The 15,349-nt window shown below is 48.1% G+C and overlaps 1 protein-coding gene across 5 annotated transcripts in view; it reads right to left on the reverse strand.

The window, feature by feature from the left end:
* MACF1 (microtubule actin crosslinking factor 1) overlaps positions 1–15,349 on the reverse strand; it is a 1,146,281-nt gene that overhangs the window by 904,091 nt on the left and 226,841 nt on the right. For all 5 annotated transcript variants that reach the window (XM_085648361.1, XM_085648360.1, XM_085648359.1 and 2 more), the window contains one exon: positions 671–732. In XM_085648361.1, coding sequence (XP_085504487.1) covers positions 671–732 — 62 coding nt within the window. The remainder of the gene's footprint in view (positions 1–670; positions 733–15,349) is intronic.

The raw sequence follows: 15,349 nt of genomic DNA on the forward strand, positions 1-15,349 counted from the left end.
TCCCCACTGCCAGAGAATTGACAATAGGTCAAAATTTTCCAGTGTCCTCCCAACGGACAAAAATATTCTAATCTTGCGAATCTAAGAAGGATAAAAAGCTGGGAAAAAGGAGGACAAAGGGTGGTGCACCAGAGAAGGCATAGTAGTGAAGGGGGAACCTCCGGAAGCGCCTGAGTTTCAGGGTGAAGAAAGAACCTACTGTGATACTAGTACGAAGAACCATATTCTGGAAGTTGCACGGAAGTATCAATATTTTAATTCTGGCCTTCTGTAACATCCAGAACTACAGCTGGGCTGTGACCAGATCACCAACAGATGGGAAGCCCACCCTAAAAACAGCCAGAAGCTTTCTATCAGCGCAGTGAAGAGAAGCTACACAACAGCAGAGAACCTTCTTAAAAGGGAGTCAGGGATGTAGAAGAGAGGTGTAGGAGAGACCATGTGTGAAAAAGGAAAGGGAGAAGAGAGATTTAATCGCTCTCAGTCTAGTCTGAGAACAACTCAGCTAATCAGTCCCGGACAGAAACAGTGGGACTCGCGCCTGTCCAGGTTGTCTGTCCAAACATCTGCAACGCCCATGTCCAGGGGGGGAAATAAAGAAGGTCAAAAATCAATCCAACGCAAAAGGGCTTTTGTCTTGAGCAGCACCTTGAGGTCACTAGGGACTTACCTTGATGAGATGCTTGTTGACCCACTTGGTGAACGTCTTCTTCTGCACGCGGTCTCGTTCATCTGCAGATAGAGAGAGTTGATATTTTTAATCAGGCATCGAGAGAGAAAGCGATCACACACAATGCTGCGTCAAAATTCCTCTGCACCGGAAGCTAACTTCTAACTGTGCAAAGTCTGTGTTTTAAATATTTGTGTATCGTGTATAAACTCTCTCAGAGATGGTCACTATTTTGCCAAAGACCAGTAGAGCTAGCAAGTACTGGTCAACCCTTTTGTCGATTATGTCGATTTACTCCCTACACCCATACCCCTGCCCTTAGGACGGTTAATAGGAAGGGCCACTGGAACTATGTGCAATGAAAAACTCAATTATGCTGCAAGGGAAGTTAAATTATGCACAAAAGAAAGAAATATGTTTTTAATGAGATTAAAAGTAAATTATGTGACAAAATGTTGCATTATTCAATTTGACATTTTAACACACTGATAAAGAAGCGACCTTAATAAAGAAAAGTATACTCATTCAGCAGACCCCATAAAAATGTTATTCCGTGAAAATTAACGATTTACGCTGAAGCTATTCATTTAATTAATGCGGTCTCTTTGAACAGGCCTGGCTGCGTGAAATAAGTTGCATAAAGCATAAGCAGAGTTGCACTGGGCAGAAAACCCGCCTAAATGTACAATGTGCAGAGCTTAAAAAGTTGGCCTCGTTCATCCAGTGCACCCAGTTATCTTCTAAAAGTTGTCTTCAGCTTCGGGTTGTTCTGTGATCGCATTGCAGGGACTCTGAGAAAAACACTTTCCATTTAGAAACAACCTTGCAGAAAAATAGTGCATATTTCATATATTGAGCAGCTCTGTGTTTCATTAGGGAGCACTTTAAGGTTCTTAAACTAGTGCACCGTGTTTGAGATTCTTCGAAACTCTTTTCATCCTCTTGAAATAATGGCTGGATTTGCATCAATGTTGAAACAGAACCGGTCATAACATCGTTTTAATTCCACCCGGTTTGATTGATGAGTAAGTGGTTCGGATTTTTGATTACTGCGGCCACAAAAATATTTTTCACCCAGTACAGCCAGTCCATCCCTTTGGTAGGATTCCATTTTCTGGGCAACAGTGTAATTTCGTTAAACGTCTGAACAAAAGAAATCAACAGACGAGAGGTGACCAATACCCTCAGTAAAGTGTCAGGTCCAGCGCTACAAAACTACACATTGATTTCACTCACTTTGTGTCCCTTTATGGTACAAAAAACACAATTTGTGCTACAATCTGCAAACCTACACGGAAAAACATGTTTTCTTTCGTTGGACCAGGCGCGCTGACAATTTCTGGTGGCCCTGGGGCGTCATGTACAAGGCTACCCTCTTCTGGCAGTGAAGCTGTGGCACTCTGCGGGCTCAAGGCACGAGCCGGGCCGAGGAGGAATGCGAGGCTGTCAGGCACTGGCGCTTTCCCAAGCAGCCACGTGCACGCGGATACCCTCGGGTTAACCTCCGTTGCGTTCTAGCGCCAAGAGGCCATTCTGACGCCAGACGCGCACCTTACAAACAACTATGTCATCGGAGGCCCCTTGCAGGATTTCACAAACTGTGCTCTGTGCCAGGGTTAGAGAACCGGAAAAGAGCAAAGATAAAACCAGGCAAGCCAGGAAGGAGTGAGAGCAGCAGTGGTGAAGGGGAGGGCATAAAGCGCACCACAGCCCAGAGTGGGCCTCGGCACTGGCACAGGCGCATGCCCGGTATTCTGGATAGCTATTGCATGCCTAGACGGGGTGGCTGCATGGTTCTGTGTGTGTGCATGGGTTATTATGTCTTAGACTGAGCCTGGTTTCCATGGATCGGGGTGTGCAGGTGTGAGGGGGGCAGGATCTATTTTGTCTGTATGGGTTAGGCCTGGTCGAGACATTATGTCAGGCCCTGGATTTTCATCATCTGTAGAATGACAGGGATGGCCAGTCTAGCAGGGCCCTGGGTTCTGTGCATTCCCCCCAATCCACAGCACAACTCGACGGTAAAGGCAGGTTGGGCCGTGGATTTTCTGTAGCACAGCTCGTGTCCCAGGGCCCCTTCACTGCTTTGTCCGCCATTTATTTATTTATTTAATTTCAGCACTTATAGAGTGCAACCCTCATCCACAAGGGGATAACAGGGCGCTAGGAAGCTCCCTACCCTTTCGACTGTGAGAAAAAAGCTGATTTCTAGATCATATACAGAAGGGACTATAGCCTGAAAAAAGCCACGTTTTTAATGTTTTCCTGAAACCAAGATGCTTGTCGGTAAGGAGGGGATCATGAGGGTCTTTGTCTCCTTTCGGTCGCCGACAGGGCCAAGTCTCAGACTGAACTGGTTTTGCAGTTCGCCCTGGAGGGATGGATGCCTCCTCCCGCTCTGCAGGTTACACTAGAGCTCTCCTGAGAATCCACATCAGTAGTTAAACGCTCGATGGCAAGCATTCCCTACTGCCCAGGACCACACGGGCATTCAACAGTTGGATAAGTGACTATAAGAGGATGTATTGTGTATAACGCACACTGCCTTGTCTACACCACGGTGCACCTTTAAATGGGTGCGCTGGGCACAGACCTGGTCAGTGCCCTTTGCCTTGCAGGCAGCAACACAGCTTGCCTTTTCAAGGAAGACACCCACCTGCATGAGGATGTCAGGGAGGTATATTTGATCCCCTTTCACCACTATCAAGGGTCACCCTCTGAATAGTAGGGACTGTGCACCGCCACCTCTTTCTGGCACATGATCCGTGTGAGACCTTGTTTTCCCCACTTTGTCCATGAGACACCCTAAATACTACGGGTATGTTCAGACATGGACCTTGTGCTCATGAGCCAATTGAACCAAGCCACACACTACTGACAAGCCCAACTAGTCCTAAACTGGCCTGGGGTGGCTTGTGTTCCAGTTGGCTGGTAGTACGAGCTGGACGTTTGCTATAGGAGTAGGATCAGGACTGATTTGCATTTGACGGGTTCCGATCCCAGCTGGCATAGTGGGCAAAAAAATGATCGGCAGGAATGATATCCAAGTAACCACATCTGCACCTACTGCCAATTTTCCAGCAGCCATTCACCTACACCCCCTACGCAAATACTAATGCCCTCAACTCCCCCTCCCAACACACAAGCACCAACAACTCCTACACCCCCACCCCACATCAACCCTGCACATTAACACCCACTCACATGCATGCTTCTCAAAACACAATCACTCATCCTCTTCATCACAGAATCATGGTTCAACCCCTCATTGGCTTTCAACATCACCAAGGCACCCACAGATCAACCTAGCCTGACAGACAATCTCGACATGGACATCAACAGCTTTAACAACTGGATCAAGAACTGTGCGGACTCGCACGTATCCCTCAAACCCAACAAGCATAGTAGATCAAACAAGGGCTCCAGCTGGTACTCAGAAAACTTATGAGATGCAAAAAAACGTTGTAAATAGCTAGAAAAGAAATGGAGAGCCAGCCACGACACCACCGACAGGACTACCTACAAAGCTGCACTCAGACACTATCACCAGCAAATAAGAGACACCAAGAAAAAAGCACTAGGGGACCGCATCAAATGACACTCCAACAGCAGTAAGGATATCTTCCCGATCGTTAAGGATTTTACCTCAGCCAATGTCATCAACTTCGCTGCCTCCCAACAACTCTGCAACAACCTATCTAACTTATGCCACAGCAAAATCGCAAATATCTACAGCAATTTCGCACACCACCCCAACACTACAGAACTCACTACGAACCTACCCACTACTAAGACAGACACCTGACCGAATGTACAAATCTCATCACAGTGGCAATCATGTGGACCATCCATTCGGGGGCCCCAATGGACCCAAGTCCCTACCACATCTACAACCTGGGAGCATCACCAATCAGCACAACCCTGACTCACATCATTAAAACTTCCATTATGCCTGCCACTTTCCCGGATGAATAGAAACTTGCAGAAATCAACGCAGTCCTCAAGAAGCCTACAGCCTACCTGTATCAACTGAGCCACTTCTGGCCCATCTCCCTGCTCCCCTATACAGCCAAAGTGATTGAGAAGGCCACCAACAAGCAACTCACAACCCACCTCAAACTTCACCATGTTCTAGACAATACTAAATCTTGATTCATAATGAACCACATCATCAAAACAGCACTCATCATGGCCACCAACAACATTCGAATCACCCTAGACAGAGGAGAAATAGTGGCCTTCATCCTGCTTGACCTCTTCGTGGCATTAAACACTGTCTCCCATAACACCCTTAACAGAAGACTCCACGAGATTGGCATACTAGGATCCGCTGGCAAATGGATCTGTTCCATCTGCACGGGAAGAACCCAAAGAGTCAGGCTGCCACCCTTCACAACGGAGACCAAGAAACTGATATGCGAATTCCACAGCGATCGTTCCTCAGCCAATCCCTTTTCAACATATACATGACACCACTCACCAACATCATCATCATCATCTCTTATGCCGATGACACTCAACTCATTCTCTCCCTGACGGATAAGACAACTACCACCAGAACCAACTTTGCCAACTGCATTACCGTGGTAGCAGGCTGGACGCAAACCAACTGCCTGAAGCTAAACTCTGACAAGGCAGAATAACTGGTCTTTGGCAGCAAGACTTCCCTATGGGACTCCACCTGGTGGCAGTTGGAGCAAGGACTATCACCCACAACCACAGACCATGCAAGAAATCTAGGGATCATCCTGGATGACAAGCTCAACATGACAGCTCAAGTCAACTCAGTGTACATTTCCTGCTTCCACCTCCTACGTATGCTGCGAAAGATCTTCAAATGTTTGCCTCAGAACAGCAGATGGACCGTCACATAAGCACTTATCACCAGCAGGCTGGACTACGTGAACACTCTCTACTCCGGAATGTCCAAACATCGTTCAAAGACTCCTGACTATCAAGAACATGGCTGCTAGACTCATACTTGACCTCCCATGCTGCACCCACATCACACCACACCTCAGGAAGCTTCACTGGCTCCCCATTCACAAGCGCAGCCAATTTAAACTTCTCTCACACACATAAAAGGCCCTACACAACACAGGACCAGAATATCTGAACTGCTGCATGCACTTTCGCCAACCCACCAGACACCTACGCTCTGCCTCACTCTCATTCACACACATCCACAAAAGCAAAACTGGAGGTCGCTCATTCACCTACATCACACCCAAGACATGGAACGACCTCTCTCAACACATCAGAGCCTCCTCCTCGCTTCTCGAGTTTCGTAAGAAGCTGAAGACCTGGATCTTTGTATATGAAGGACCACACACCTACCCAAGCCCCTCGTACCCTCTCGGTGATTAGTGCGCCGTACATATCAATATAACATAATACAAGTAATAACAAGTGGCTGAGAATAATTCAAGCATTCCACCCATAACTTTTGTTATTTTCCTCAGCACATCTATATATAATATGGCATGGGCACAAAGGCAGCGTTCTCTCATTTGAAAGGGGCCATGCCTCCAGGTAAATGAGGGTATACCCCCCTGGTGATTTCTCAGTCAGCATTACAGAAAGGGCTGTAAAAGGTACCTGCAGCCCTTCCTGCAGTGGGTGACTATCACCAGCCTGCAGGGGGGATCCCTTTCTCCTTGTGAACAGCAGGCTGTGTTGTCACCTGCACTGTGAAAATCAGTCCGGCTGTTACAAACAGTAGGTTTGCCTTTTGCTGAACTGACTAGGCATTAGTTTGCAGCTGATCTGGGGCAGTACATTATCTGTAATAGGGAGGCACCGTCGGCAGCAGAGACCAGGGCAGTTTGCCCTACACATAATATGGCCCCTGGTTGGTAATGCCAGCCGCTGTTCCGAAGTGACAGCTGCACTGCTTTCTGTTCTCTGAAAGGTTGCTACCTTGCCCTCTGGCCAGTGCTGCCAACCCCATAACCTCTTACACCCTCTACTGCTGCTGGTGTGCATCCTGCAAGACCCGCACAGCAAATCCCACACCCCTCTCCCAATTGAGTTCTTTAGATGTGCTGAAAAATAATATTAATGGGGGTAGGGTTGACGACATGCTTTTGATATTACAAAGTTCTATATTAAAGGTTCTTCATTAAAGTTAACCTCAATGTGTGCTTATGATTTCTTCCTTCTGGGGTTGTTTTTATGGTGCTTTACATGTTGCCAGTTTGTCATGTGTCATTTTCACTTAGATCCCGACTCATGAACAACCCCTCACCCATCTTTTTCTCCCTTACCCACCTGTGGGGCAGAAGGCTGCCAGGTGGTCAATGCCAAGCGGGCATCACTTTTCTGTGCAAAGGCCTATGTTGGCACCATGGACCATATTATGAAAAGAGCCCGTGGGATACATCGGGTGTAGGTGCGTTTGCTTTTGCACTCGAGGGCACTTTGGTATTACAAAGAAACTGCTGGCGCTTGTGGGCATCTTCTGTGATACAGATCGCGCCTGTGCACATATAGCACCTGCACAATCTCAACGGGGTGTTCCCTCGATAGCATGCGACCATAGCCCAAGGGAAAAAACACTTTGCCTCTGAGCCTGTGCTGTATTGTAGACCTCCACAAAGAAGCACAGGGGCTGTCCGGTGATGCACCGTTTCTGCTCCACCTCTTTATGATGCACAGTTGGTACATCCCTGACAGCGCCCTTCTGGAGTGAGGGCAGGCATTCCTCTGCAGGTGGTGCCGACACTCCCTGAACCCGCCTCGAAGAGGTCTCTGTCCCCATTTGAAGTGCATGCTGGGTGCCATCTGCACAGTGATCGACATACTGATTGCCTCAAACAGCCAGCCTGCATTTTAATAATGCACCATTTTTAACAGTTTGTATTAATTGCTATAATAAGAGTATACATCAATTAGTATTATCGTTATATTGTATCTATCTATGTTCTTTGCTCTTTTATGGTCTTATTCAGACAAATAAAGTTATTTTTTCATTGATTTATTGAATAATGCACTATCTCAAGGACAAGTGGGAGAATACATCTGTGTAAGAGCTGTGCATTCATTGTGATAGGGTGCAGTGTGCCTGCGTGTGCTAAGTTCACCCAGTTAAATATGCACCCCTGGGCAGACCAGTGTGTCCTACATGTGATTTGGCTCTTGTTATCGCAGAGGCAATAAAGATGGCAGAGTTAATATCTAACATCGCAGGTTACAAATTATTATCATGGGTTTAATTACAACTGGTTATCTTAGAACAAAGAAGGAGACAACTACCAGAAGGCGGTAAAAGGAAACCCCAAGACTTTAAATAAATTTCCTGATGATATGGAGCACTAGACGCTGGCAGCAGCCACCTTTGCAAGCGACAGAACCACTGCATAGGAAGTGCATCAGGACTAAGGCTACCAGATAACTCCGTGGCCTCAGAGACACCTTGTTCCACACCTTGACTATCCAGCTAGAATACATTTTTTCACGTGTTAATTCAACTGCATCTGCTGAAAGTAAACTACAGCTCCCGAAATGCACCAAGCGATTGAACCAAAAGTCTGGGCTGGGCAACGGTCCTTGGTGATGTGGAGTCATCTGATAGCCTTTAATGAGAAACCTACGGCTTTGAACGGGGGATCTGAACTGCCCTACCCCTACGTCCAATCGCAGGGCGTCCTGCCCTCCTTCATGGAAGGCCTCCACCCGTGAATGCAGGAGAGCAGCTGAGGCAGGGCGAACAGGCACTACCCCACGACAAACTGGGGAGCAGGCACTAGGTTTTGTCAACCCACCAATTCTCGGCAAGAAAAGTTGGGGAGAGAAAGGGGTGGAGGGGGAGAGGCTTGGGCGAGAAGAGGGGCAGAGGTGGAGTAAGTTATGTGAGGGAGAAGCAGTAGAGACAGACAGGAAGGCCTGCAGCGGCCAGCCTCTCTCCCAGCAACGCACGCCTTGCAAAGGTGCCGGAAGGGCCAGCGGTTATGTTGTAAACAGAGGGGCGGGGACACAGAAGCTGCAGTACAGTTGTCCTACGTCACACTCCTTTAGGATCACGTCTTGACCATATTGCGTCTCTATGACGCAGACGCTTCCGAGGCGCGTGCGTCAAGTCACCCAGTCCCGGTGTTTTATTTGCTTTCTATGACCTGCAGTCGGAGTTCCTGATTTTATAACGGGATATCCTGGACTGCGTGAGCTACTCACGCGAGGACCTCGGAAACTTGGAGCTGTGCACACAGCGTCACCCTTTGTATGCCATGTGTGATCCTTCATGCGCTTAGGAGTATTAAGACCTCCTACAAGCATCCTGATTTTTTTCCTTCACTTAACTGCCATGACTGCTACAACGTGTTTTCCATCAGGCCGCCGGTCTCTAGCCCAATTGCACCGTCTGCTCCATTTTTCACTTACACACGGGATATTGTACACTGCACGGAGCTCCGCAAGCCTCTCTGACTCGATGCACCATGCAGCTGAGGAAGGGTAAATTAAAAGCGCCCACTGCAGATTTACCCGCAGGTGTAGGAGGCGCTGCTAAAGCAGACGGAAGCGGCATCGTAAAGGCCGCTCAGGTCATCTGTGGGAGATGAGCATGTGGGCAGACTGCAAGAAGAGAGAGAGGCTTCCCACCTAAAACTTTAGAGACAGCAGGGTGTGGCCGGAGGGTTACTTACTAGCGAGCCCCGAGGGAACCTCCGCGGTACGCGGAACAAGTAATACCAGTCGCACACCCTCGCCCTCCCGCGCCCAGCCCCAGGATGCATAACGACATGCCACGAGCCTCGCAGCACTCACCGATCCGCGTGCCCGGGGGGCGATCCGGCCCCACCGACCAAACATAGCTTCAGATTTTTTTCCTGCAAAACCCAGAATCTGAGATTGCTTAATGCCTAATGGCCACTGGTGCCAAAGACGCGTCCAGCAACCTGCAGAACACCGCCCCTCCCCCAATTATACCTTTGAAATCTGGGGATTGTTACCGAGTCCAAGGTATCACACCCCCGATCCCTTAAAAACAATTCCATCCGAGACGTCCAGGGAAATCATGGCGACTAGCTTTGAAGACCATGAGGACAGCCCCAGGCATACTGTTGTGCTAAATACCGCACTGATTTCCAATGGGCTCATTCGATAAACGTCATCCTTAATTCCGTTAAAGGGCTTCCTATAAAGGCGTATCGCAAGGTAACAAAAAAGTCTGAAAACCACGCACCCAACCTTTGGTATACCTGCCCCCCTTCCCTCACCACCCCCTCCAAACACTAAAGGCTTCGGCAATCCATCTATGTGACGAAACAACCAGAATAATCAATCAACTGTGATCAATCGAGATCAGGAGACAGACCGCGAGATCAGGAGACAGACCGCGAGATCAGGAGACAGAACGCTAGATCAGGGATCAGATACCTGTAATTTAGGGGCGTGCAGCCTTTTAGTGACGAAAGCTAAGTCCTGCATAGTCCACGGTTCATGGGCTACCTGTAGTCCCCCGCGTTGCCCGCTTATCCTAGGTTTTGGTCCTGTAATACATCCTCACGCATGCCGTTGGTACCAGACGGCTCCTCCACTAGGGCAGAAGAGCGTCGCCACACTGCTTTCTCGCAGTGCGAGAAGCAGCAGAAACATAAAACGGTAATAACTACCATTTAATGTTTCTGCTTCTCGCACTGCGAGAAAGCAAAAGGGTTTGGTTGCGGGCTGGGCTGCTCTGCGGGCAGGGGAGGAGTGGTGTGCCCACTCCTGAGTGCGCATGACAAGGTTCGGTCGGTCCTCTGGGGCCGACCAAACCAGTCATGCGCACTGTGCCCTTCTCCAATGCAGGCTGCAAAGCAGCCTACATGGAGAACATGGCCGGGCCTTTAGCCCCTGGCTGGGCGGCGTCCCGACCAATCACAACGGTGTGATTGGCTTAGGGGTGGGAGCCTGGCTGCCTGGTTCCTGTTCCTGCCGGAGGCAGGAGAGCAGGAGCAGAAGCATAGACGAAGCAGGAACAGGCGGACGGGAAGGTAAGTTTAATATTTTTTTTATTCTTAAATCAACCCCCCCCCCCCCCAACCGGCGAGTCATGCCGCCCGAGACTGGTCGGTACTAAAATTAGAAATGCTGCTTCCACTCGTGTTAACTTTAAAACACTTTCCTCGTGACTATTAGCAATCTTTCACAAGGAGATGATGGATGGAGCGCCAAAACTTTTCAGACACTCACCCCCAGTCACAGATCTGGGTTGAATCCATAATCGTTCTTTAGCTCACTTCGCCACCTCAGTTCAGACCCAGCTATATGCAAATCAGTCTTGACCCTGTGCCCCATGGAAACAGTCCAGCCGAAATGCCAAGCCAGGCCTTCCCTCAACTGGAAACAAGCATCCTGGGACAGGTTTTGGGGTAACACCCCTCAACAGCCAGGCTAGCTTGAATCCAGTGGCAAAGTGTTTGCTTTGTTAGCCCTAGGTTGGCAGGGTATGCCCAGATGTGGGTCCTTTGCTCACTTTACCAGCAACAAGGAAGAATTGAAGGAAAGCAAGACACTTTGGAAGGAGATCTTCTACAAGACCATGTTTGACCACCTAGCATAGGTGAAGTCCTGGTACTTAAGAACATCTGCAGGTGAGGCATGTGTATTCCTTCGAAAAGGCTAACATTCTATAGTTTGATCAGTGTGAAAAAGGTATGCAAATCAGGAGACAGAGGACCAGATCCGCGTCCCATCTCATTTCCCATATATTGCTTTTGTGTGTGAAAAAAACAGGTAAAGCTTATTAGGACGTGGATACCTACTTATCATTCTGCTACCTCGAACATATGTGGAGTTTTCTACTTGCCAATAAATTTACAACAGTGAACTACCAAAACCTACAAACAAAGTCACACTGTAAGGTATCGCTCAACGAGGCCCCTGTAAGGATCCAAACACTACTACAATCACATAAATTAAATAAAAAGCCGGCTGCTCTGTGGGCAGGCTCCAGGTGCACTCTGCATGTTGATGCAGGTAATGGCCACTTACCGAGCTCCTGCACACCTCTATTCCTTATCTCATTTCAGCATTTAGGCACATTTTTATACAATCACTTTATTAGCCCCATTGCTTTTAATCTGTTCTGTAATGCAAATAATAAATGTTAACTTTTTCATTTGTGTATGCAAAGGCTAAAAATTGGCAAATGTTAATATACTGAAACTGAATGTAAATGAACTGTCTCAATTACAATACGCCCCGCCCCTGCACCACAGTATCCTGGAGGCATCTTCTCCAGGCACTACCAGCAGGGAATCACATAGATTTCCGAAGAAATACTCTGGCTACCCATGGAGACCAGGGTTTCCTTTTTTGCCCGTCTAGGTATCACCCAACTCTCTTCATTCCAAGGTCCCTGCCTCGCTGAAGAGCTGCTTCAGAGTGACTATCCTAACTTATACCTCGTACTCAATCACGGACTTCGTGCACATCGACTTCGTGCATACCTAAGGCCACTGCTAGCTGGGAAGCGTGCTGGCTCCCCCTGCACTGCAGGGCCACACTCTTCCTGGAGTATATGTCCTGTGCACAACCGCCCACCAGAAGGGTCAATGTTTACATGGCCTTCCCCACAGATACCACAAAGCATCCTTGCGTCTTCACTATTCCCAGTCGCTCGCTCCCTCTCTCCGTACACACTGGCAGCGGCAGGAACTGCCAACATCGCGTTGTTTTGTAGATGTCTGGCGTGGGAGTTACAATGCACATCGTTTCTTATGGTCTGCTCAGTTGAACCAGCTTTCAAGAGAAGCCCAGCATACTGCCCTTGCTTGATATGTGCTCTTGCTCCTGACCTGTTCTGCCGCTCACTGGCTTCTCCCAAATACAAAGATCTGTCTTCTTCGTCCTTCAAACACAACGAGCCCCAACAAGGGCCAAGAACGGACTTGTCTGATTTTAAACAGCGAACTTTCCCCAGCCGCAGCACTGCCTCCTCCATGAAGTCACAGCCCATGGTCTAACAGTGTCTGTTCCCGTCAAATACAGAATTCAACCACAGTCCCTGAGGCCTCACCCCACCCACCTCACAGTTACTAACTTCTCAAAGTCCCGTCAGCAACTTTAGAATTATTCCATGGGCCCCACCCACTGCCCACATTCAACAGCTCTCAGTCTGTTCCTCTCTTTACCTGCAAAGTGGGCTCAGAACCTGCATGTGGACCTCTGCTACAAGAGGGACCCTCCTGAAGGGGCCTCTTCGCGTGGACCTTTGTATATATTAGCAGAACCCCGAGACAGCAATATTAGACCAAAGTGCAGCTAACAAGGGGCACTGGCTGCAATTAGAAAGTTTAGATTTTGTATACCTTTCATTAAAGAGTGGGAAATGGTGAGGGCTACAGGATTTATGTGATTCTGTGGCTGCGTCAGTTGCATAATTATGGATTTGGCATGTGCCGTTTAATTTGCTGCATACTTTGTACAGCATATTTTGTGGCATTAATATTATCTTCCTTTTGATCGAAAAAACATTTTGTGGAATCTGCAGTTTGCTTATTTTGCCTCATAGTTTAATTTATCCTGCTGCATAATGTGGTCCCGAACTCTGCATAATCTTAGCAGTGGTGACAATTGTATGGCTCGGTAGAGTGCTTTGGAGGCTGACACTATGATGATGAAATCAATATTTCACAGGGAGCTGTGAGATATATATAGATATACCACATTTTAAAGTTATGCTACTGTATTTTGAGCAAATTAAGCATCCAATGATGTACAACATCTGTACATATATAAACATTTTTTTTATTTATTTTTTTTAATATCAGCTTTTGCCACACAACTCAAAAACCGCTGAATGAAAGGTCCCCCAAATGTTGCATGCTAGTAGCATTAGCCTCCATTCTTGACTCGTTTGTGTCCGTCCAATTTGAAGTTGTTCCTAGAGGTAGACCAAATCGACCATAAAAAGTTATCAACTGTATTTTGTTTTTAATTGTTGCAGGAGATAAAATCTACAGGAAACGACGGCGAAAAAGAATTGATGTTCGTTAGACCACGGCCAAAACGTACATCAAATTGCACTCTGTATTTATTTTAAGAATTATGACTGTATAGCAAACAAGCTCATCTAAATAGTCAAGGGTCCTTGCACCCCTCGCGCAAATCTCTCTTCACCTAAAATGATGTAGGGTTAAGGCCAATGGGTAACTAGTGACTTCCCTGAGAAGTCTTACCATGCAGAAACCCACAGCTCGGCGAAGATGCCATTAAAATCAGCGAGCAGCTCGCACGTGCCAGGGGTTGCTAGCCTCCAACAGCCGCCCCGAGGCTCCGCCCCCCTGGTCCAAGCCACACCTCTCCGATGTTTCTATTAAACGAGTTCTCTGCCTGGAAACTCGAGCACAGATGGGGGAAGGTACAGCAACATTAGGAACACGTTTAAACTCTATGGCATAACAAGAAATCTTCAGGGAACACAGTCCGACAGCGTCCACTCCACACGCGCCGGTGCGGTATATTACAGTTAATGTTCATCAACATTGACACTTTTTCTTTAAACTCCGCATCCTCAAACACTGAAACGTCTGCAGATGGGCGAAAAGCGGCGGCGTCCATGGACATTACACAATGTGACAGTCCGGAATCCTTCAGAGGGATTAAAGGTGGTGACAGGGTGGAAATCAAGAGAGTGCAGCCTCGGCGGCCGAAGCTGCTCTAACGACATAAGCCGCGGGGGGGGGGGGGGGGGGGGGGGCATCCACATAGGCAGGCCCCCCCCCCCAGATGAAAAATAAAATATCATTCGCTCCCACTGGCATGGGCGGGGTGGGTTGGGCGTGAGTATCGACGACCAAAGGCAGAGGTCACTCGATGCCCCTCAAAGAGTCAAAGTGCACTGCGCAGTAAAATGAGGGCTGGGTGGGCGCTGTGGCTAAGGGAGGGGTGGGGGGGGGGTGTTGCTAGACATCGTGCCCTTTCTAATGATGGGAGTGGGGGGGATTGAACTAAACACATAATACAGGCACAGATAAAAGAGCCTGGTCTCCTGTGCCCCAACCCGGTCTTGCACAGTTACCACCTGTTAAAAACTAATGTAGGAGGCATGTGAAGCAGCTCATCGTGGTCCCAACCCCCCCAGCTGCGCCCTCTCCCAACTTCACCAACGGTACTGTTTGCACCCGCGCCTTGACCAAGGGTTGAGAGAGCATTTAAGCACCATTGACCCCCGTCCACTTTGTTGAACCCCAGAGGCAGGACGTGACCTTTACTCCCAACGTGACCTTTACTCCAGAATAAGAACAGTAACTACGATAATAATAAGCTGGCCAATACGCCTTTACCCGGGAACACTGAGAACCTGGATGACAAGCTGGGATTTGACCCGACTGACCCTTATTGTGGGGTGATTTCAGGGGCTACTCTAGCATTACCGCAGCCACCAAGGATCTTTGTGAACACTCTACATGCCTTTCCAAGCCCTGATGAAGTGCCTTATGCCAAAGGAACGACACGCGTTGGCTGATTTTACTTTCTATCATAAATAAAGGAGAATAATGGACTAAAACTTGCTATCCAGACTTCATTTATGGTGCACCTTCCCTTCTAAAGTATTTTGTTTATTCTGGATGCCAGTGGCGCTCAAGGGCAGCGAGTGCCGGAAGTACATGAACAGGACGATGCACTGAACCTGTGGTCAGCCTCTGAAAGTATTGTCTATTTTCTTAAAAAATAATAACAACAACAACAATA

The sequence above is a fragment of the Triturus cristatus genome, chromosome 3_2 (genome assembly GCF_964204655.1).
Source record: "Triturus cristatus chromosome 3_2, aTriCri1.1, whole genome shotgun sequence".
In the NCBI taxonomy this organism is placed as follows: Eukaryota; Metazoa; Chordata; class Amphibia; order Caudata; family Salamandridae; genus Triturus; species Triturus cristatus.